This window comes from Salmo salar, chromosome 15, assembly GCF_965601325.2.
Source record: "Salmo salar chromosome 15, fSalSal1, whole genome shotgun sequence".
Taxonomy (NCBI): Eukaryota; Metazoa; Chordata; class Actinopteri; order Salmoniformes; family Salmonidae; genus Salmo; species Salmo salar.
In genome coordinates, this window is record NC_138305.1 from 110,830,085 (window position 1) to 110,837,500 (window position 7,416).

At 44.9% G+C, this 7,416-nt stretch overlaps 1 protein-coding gene across 1 annotated transcript in view; it reads right to left on the reverse strand.

Annotated features, from left to right (window-relative positions):
• Positions 1–781: 781 nt before the first annotated feature.
• Positions 782–7,416, reverse strand: part of LOC145860931 (uncharacterized) — a 58,702-nt gene continuing 52,067 nt past the window's right edge. Inside the window, exon 4 of the mRNA XM_082962272.1 lies at positions 782–1,305. Coding sequence (XP_082818398.1) covers positions 1,059–1,305 — 247 coding nt within the window. The 3' untranslated portion in view covers positions 782–1,058. The remainder of the gene's footprint in view (positions 1,306–7,416) is intronic.

Consider the following 7,416-nt stretch of genomic DNA (forward strand, 5'->3'; position numbering starts at 1 on the left):
GCCCTGGTTGGGACAAGGAGGATGAAGGGTTTAGATCCAGCTCTGGGAGTCATGGGGGGTGATGGAGAGAGAGAGAGAGAGAGAGAGTGTGAGAGAGAGAGAGAGAGAGAGAGAGAGAGAGAGGGTGGGTGGGTGGTGGTGTGGGCTCTGGGAGTCATGGGGGGTGATGGGAGAGAGAGAGAGAGAGGAGAGAGAGAGAGTGAGAGAGAGAGAGAGAGAGAGAGAGAGAGGGTGGGTGGGTGGGTGGTGGTGTGGGCTCTGGGAGTCATGGGGGGTGATGGAGAGAGAGAGAGAGAGAGAGAGTGAGAGAGGGTGGGTGGGTGGTGGTGTGGGCTCTGGAAGTCATGGGGGTGATGGAGAGAGAGAGAGAGAGAGAGAGAGAGTGAGAGAGAGAGGGTGGGTGGTGGTGTGGGCTCTGGGAGTCATGGGGGTGATGGAGAGAGAGAGAGAGTGGGTGGTGGTGTGGGCTCTGGGAGTCATGGGGGTGATGGGGAGAGAGAGAGAGGAGAGAGAGAGAGGAGAGAGAGAGAGAGAGAGAGAGAGAGAGAGAGAGAGGGTGGGTGGGTGGTGGTGTGGGCTCTGGGAGTCATGGGGGTGATGGAGAGAGAGAAAGAGAGAGAGAGAGAGAGAGTGGGTGGTGGTGTGGGCTCTGGGAGTCATGGGGGTGATGGAGAGAGAGAAAGAGAGAGAGAGAGAGCGAGAGAGAGTGGGTGGTGGTGTGGTGGGGGCTCTAGGAGTCAGGGGAGTCTGAGAGAGAGGGAGTGGTTGGGTGGTGTGGGACGGGACGGGACAGGAGGAGGAAGGGGGAGTGGAAGACTGTGAATCTAGTGAGGGACTGATACTACGGAGTTGCACCGTTTCTTCTGAAATCCTGGTTGGAGGATTTCCGTGATTCAGAAGAGAATCTTCCAACTGGGAATCCTCCAACCAGGACTTCTGAAAACGCGGGAAACTGTGGGCATGTTTCCCGAATTGTGTAACCTTAGAGGGAGGATGGTAGAGTGGAGGAGATTAGTGGAGTATTGTGGGCCTACTTTATAGTGGGTATACTCAGGCCCTTACCTTGCCTGGTCGGAGTGCCTGGATGGGGGGAGGGCGCAAGGCGGCTTGGGCAGGAGCAGCCGGGCAGGGCAACAGTACTGGTGGTGGGTGGAGCTGGACTGACTGTTAGCTGTCAGACTGCTGTGGAGGGAGGAGGTAGGACTAGGAACAGGAAGAGTAGTAGTGACGGTAGTGGTGGTGGTGCTGGTGGTAGGAGGATTGGAACGAGAAGAAGAAGCGCAACAGGTGGAATAAGGTGTTGACCTGACAGAAAGAGAGAGAGATAGGGGGAAGAGAGAGAGATAGGGGGGGAGAGAGAGTGAGAAAGGGAGAGAGGGAGAGAGAGAAAGGGAGGGAGGGAGAGAGAGATAGCGAGAGAGGGAGAGAGAGAGGGAGAGAGAGAGGGAGGGAGAGAGAGATAGGGAGAGAGAGATAGGGAGAGAGAGATAGGGAGAGCGAGAGGAGAGAGAGAGATGAGAGAGAGATAGGTAGGTAGAGAGAGAGAGAGAGAGATAGGTAGGTAGAGAGAGAGAGATAGGCAGAGAGGAAGAGAGAGAGAGAGAGGGAGGAAGAGAGACAGGGACAGAGAGAGAGGAAGGAAGGAAGGAGATAGAAATAGAGAGAAGAGAGAAAAAATCAAGTCAAGATAGAAGGAGAAAAGAACAACATCCAGAAAGGCACACAGTAACCAGCCAGCCATAGACTAGACTACTAGTGTAGACAGAATTGTAGACTAGTAGTGTAGACTAGTAGTGCAGACTAGTAGTGTAGACTAGTATTGTAGACTAGTAGTGTAGACTAGTAGTGCAGGACTAGTAGGGCAGACTAGTAGTGTAGACTAGTAGTGTAGACAGTATTGTAGACTAGTAGTGTAGACAGTATTGTAGACTACTAGTGTAGACAGAATTGTAGACTAGCAGTGTAGACTAGTAGTGTAGACTAGTAGTGTAGACTAGTAGTGTAGACAGTATTGTAGACTAGTAGTGTAGACAGTATTGTAGACTACTAGTGTAGACAGAATTGTAGACTAGTATTGTAGACTAGTAGTGCAGACTAGTAGTGTAGACTTGTAGTGTAGACTAGTATTGTAGACTAGTAGTGTAGACTAGTAGTGTAAACTAGTAGTGTAGACTAGTAGTGTTAGAAACAGTAACCAGCCAGCCATAGACTAGACTAGTAGTGTAGACTAGTATTGTAGACTAGTTGTGTAGACTAGTATTGTAGTAGTGTAGACTAGTATTGCAGACTAGTTGTGTAGACTAGTATTGTAGTAGTACACAGTAAAAACAGAGAGGTTATACTGATATAAATTGAATCAAATGTTATTTGACACCGAATACAACTGCTGTAGACTTTAACGTTAAACGCTTGCTTACGAGCCCTTCCCAACAAAAATAAACACAAGAGAAATAAAATACACAAGAATGGAGCAATATACAGGAAGTACCAGATCACTGTGGAGCTATATACAGGAAGTACCAGATCACTGTGGAGCTATATACAGGAAGTACCAGATCACTGTGGAGCTATATACAGGAAGTACCAAATCACTGTGGAGCTATATACAGGAAGTACCAGATCAATGTGGAGCTATATACAGGAAGTACCAGTACCAGATCAATGTGGAGCTATATACAGGAAGTACCAGTACCAGATCAATGTGGAGCTGTATACAGGAAGTACCAGATCACTGTGGAGCTATATACAGGAAGTACCAGATCACTGTGGAGCTATATACAGGAAGTACCAGATCAATGTGGAGCTATATACAGGGAGTACCAGATCAATGTGGAGCTATAGACAGGGAGTACCAGATCACTGTGGAGCTATATACAGGAAGTACCAGATCAATGTGGAGCTATATACAGGGAGTATCAGATCAATGTGGAGCTATATACAGGAAGTACCAGATCACTGTGGAGCTATATACAGGAAGTACCAGATCACTGTGGAGCTATATACAGGAAGTACCAGATCACTGTGGAGCTATATACAGGAAGTACCAGATCAATGTGGAGCTATATACAGGGAGTATCAGTACCAGATCACTGTGGAGCTATATACAGGGAGTACCAGTACCAGATCAATGTGGAGCTATATACAGGCGGTACCAGATCAATGTGGAGCTATATACAGGGAGTACCACTACCAGATCAATGTGGAGCTATATACAGGGAGTACCAGTACCAGATCAATGTGGAGCTATATACAGGAAGTACCAGTACCAGATCACTGTGGAGCTATATACAGGGAGTACCAGTACCAGATCACTGTGGAGCTATATACAGGGAGTACCAGTACCAGATCAATGTGGAGCTATATACAGGGAGTATCAGTACCAGATCACTGTGGAGCTATATACAGGGAGTACCAGATCAATGTGGAGCTATATACAGGGAGTACCAGATCAATGTGGAGCTGTTTATAATATATAATAAATAAGGTATTTCATTTTATGAAATAAAAGACCACAGACTTGAACCCCATCGAACATCTCTGGAGAGACCTGTAAATAGTTGTGTAGTGACTCCCCCCATCCAACCTGACAGAGCTTGAGAGGATCTGCAGAGAAGAATGGGAGAAACTCCCCAAATACAGGTGTGCCAAGCTTGTAGCGTCATACCCAAGAAAACTTAAGGCTGCAATCACTGCCAAAGGTGCTTCAACAAAGTACTGAGTAAAGTGTCTGAATACTTTTGTAAATGTAATATTTCAGTTTTAAACTGTTTTTGCTTTGTCATTATAGGGTATTGTGTGTACATTAGATTGAAGAGGGGAAAAAAATATTTAATCCATTTTAGAATAATAATCCATGTCTCAATTGTCTCAAGGCTAAAAAATCCTTCTTAAAAATCCTGTCTCCTCCCCTTCATCTACACTGATTGAAGTGGACTTAACAAGTGACATCAATAAGGAATCATAGCTTTCACCTGGATTCACCTGGTCAGTCTATGTCATGGAAAGAGCAGGTTTTCAAAATGTTTTGAGCCACATTAGAATATATTTTTGTCATCGCGGGCCAGAATCATATTACAGGATTGTACATCATGTGTATGACTGTGTTTACAGATATATCTACTGTAAATCACGTCCAGATATGCTACTTATTAAACATGCACAGAAATAAACCACATCCATGTTCTCCTTTTGGTAGGTATTTTCATTATTAAACATGCAATGCACAACACAGATGGAAAAGTACACTGTGCATTCAGCACCACGGACAGAACTCTTGTTAAAGGATATGCACAAAAACACAAGAAAGAGAGAGAGCTCAACATTACATTTAAACTACTCAATCAGTGTGAGGAGTGAAGTCTCTGATGGGCGTTGACTAGAGCAGTGAAGTCAGGTATAGTTTCTGACGTCGCTATGTGCAGGATTGCAGAGAGATGAGAGTCAGTAAGAGATGATCTGTGCCATGACTCGTTATATTTCATCACTGAAAATGTCTGTTCACATACATAGGCTGACCCAAACAGTACAAACATCTTCTGAGCATGATTCTGCATCTTTGGAAAGTTTTGTTCATCGAGAGATGCATAGAACCTCGTCAGTGACATTGTTTTGAATAGTTATCCAATCACTGCATCAGACTGAAGATCGATAAGCTCAAGTTGCAGGTCAGTGGGAGCGTTATCCACATTGAAGGTGAAAGGAGAGGAAACCAACAGCATGTCATTTTCCAACACTTTGAAATCCTCAAAACGAGGAGAAAACTCACCGTTCAAAGCACGCAGCAGCGATGTATACTTCTCCTACTGGTCATCTGATAGGAAACAGACTAGTAGTGTTGGAAGGTGGGTGAGATTAATGGCTTCTACTTGGCGGGTCAGGAGGAGTAATTTTCCCTTGAAGGCTTTGACAAGGCTGTACATCTGATGTGCAAAAAGGCCCCTTCCCTTGTAGTTTGTAGTTCAGTTCATTCATTAGGGCCATGATGTCCACGGCGAAGGCAAAATAAGCCAAACATTCTTTATATTGCAGTTGAGGGAAATCCACATATTTTCCTTTCGTTTGCAAAAACTCAGCGATCTCTAACTTCAGGTCCCACACCCTTTTATAAGCACCTTCCCCAAACTCAGCCATCTCACGTTTGTGTGGTAGGGGAGATCTACGTGACCCGACTCGGTCTCTTCCAACAGTGAGACAAACTTCCTGTGGTTTAAAGATTTTGCTCTTCTATTGAAGTGTACCACTTTAGTGACTGTATCCACAACACGGCTCATTTTCAGAACACAGTTTTTGCTTCTACACCTGCATTGATTGGTGTTTTGGGGGTTTTAGGCTGGGTTTCTGTACAGCACTTTGATATATCAGCTGATGTAAGAAGGGCTATATAAATTGATTTGATCTACAGAGCACCTCCTGATGAATAATGCAATGCAGGAAAATAATTTTCTGATCTGGGTTCAGCTCAGCTACTTGATCTTGTATGCTTTAAAAAAGGCCAAAAAAATTCCCTGTCAAGTTTTGGCACCCATCAGTGGTCACACTGAATAACTTTACAAAACTCAGTCCCAACTTTGCCACACACTTATTAACCTCCTTCAATAAATCTTTCCCTGTGGTTGTGCTCTTCATTGACTGCACTGAAGCAAGCTCCTCTGTAATTTCAAAGTCTGGGGTTATGCCTCGTAACAATATCACGTGCATCACTGCTCTCATCCAGGACCAAGGAGAAATAGGTCAAATCCTTTACCTTGTCTTTCAACTGTTATTCCATATTCTCTGCGATGTTGTCAACATGCTGTGTCACTGTTCGTCTTGACAGGGAAACATTTTCAAACAGTTCTTTCTTGTCCCGGCAAAGTATTGCTGCAGAATCAATTAAACATTATTTTGTGAATTCGCCCTCAGCGAATGGATTGCTATGTTTAGCGAATTTTGTGAGACAGTACATAACAAGCTCTCGCAATTCCGTTGTTTGCTGAATGCAGTTTTGTGAAAAGTCCTTGCTGATTTTCCAACTGAGAAAGCAACTCTTTCGACGCACTTACCCTCTGCTCAGAAGACAGATTCCTATATTTCTCTGCATGCTTTGGCTGGAAGTGTCGGGGCAAGTTGTAGTCTGTCATGACAGGCCAAAGACAGGCTCTCTTTGCACACTAAGCACACAGCTTTCCCTGATACCTCGATAAAGAAATATTCCGATGTTCACTCTTGCTGGAACACCCTACATTCATTGTCTACTTATCTTTTCTTTGAAATCTTTGAAAAACAAATTTTTGCGCAATTTCTAGTGATGTGTGTGTCAGCCTGTCAGTCACTGTCTGTCCTCTTGCAGTTGTTATTTATACGTTCCTTCAAAATAAATGTCCCACAAGCGGTGGGAGTTAAATCATTACACAAAGGCGAGTATTCATTGGGCTTTTAAATTTGAATAAGAAATACCTTTTTTCAAAACTTTACAATCAAATTCTTTATGGGTCGGCCTTTGCCCAGGCCTGGTCTAGTGAGTGTGCATAGGATCAGTGCAAGATAGTTTGAGTACCATTAATTTACTATTAAGCAATCTGGCTATTTAGCAGTCTTATGGCTTAGGGGTAGAAACTGTCTCGGAGCCTATTGGTCTGAGAGCTGATGCTCCGTTAATCATTTGCTTTACGGTAGCAGAGTGAACAGTATATGTCTTGAGTGACTGGAGTATTTAGCGTTTCTTTGGGACCTCCTCTAAAACCACCTGATATAGAGTTCATGGATGGCAGTGTTGGAGTCGTGTGTGGCCACGCAGCCATGGGTGAACAAGGAGTACAGAAGGGGACTAAGCACACACCCCTGAGGGGCCCCTGTGTTGAAAGTCAGCGTGGCGGAGGTGTTGTTGCCTACCCTTACCACCTTGGGGGCGGCCCGTCAAGAAGCCCAGTGTCCATTTGCAGAGGGAGGGGTTCAGTTCAAGGGTATCTAGCTTGGTGATGGGCTTGGAGAGAACTATGGTGTTCAACACTGAGCTATAGTCTATGAACAGCATTCTCACATAGTTATTTCCCCTCTTGTCCAGGTGGGAGAGGGCAGGTTGAAGTGCTATTGAGAGTCATCTGTGGATCTGTTTGGGGCGGTATGTGAATTGGAGTGGGTCCAAGGTGTCTGGGATGATGGTGTTGATGTGTGTCATGACCAACCTTTCAAAGGCACTTCATAATTACAGATGTGAGTGCTACAGGGCAATAATTGTTTAGGCAGGTTACCTTGGAGCTCTGGGGAACAGGGACCATGGTGGTCAGCTTGAAATATGTTGGGATTACAGACTGGGACAAGACACTTGCCAGCTGGTCATGCTTTGAGAACATGCCGTGGTAATCTGCCTTGTGATTGTTAACCTGTTTAAACGTTTTGCTTGTATCGGCCACAGAGAGTGAGACAGTAATCCAGAAA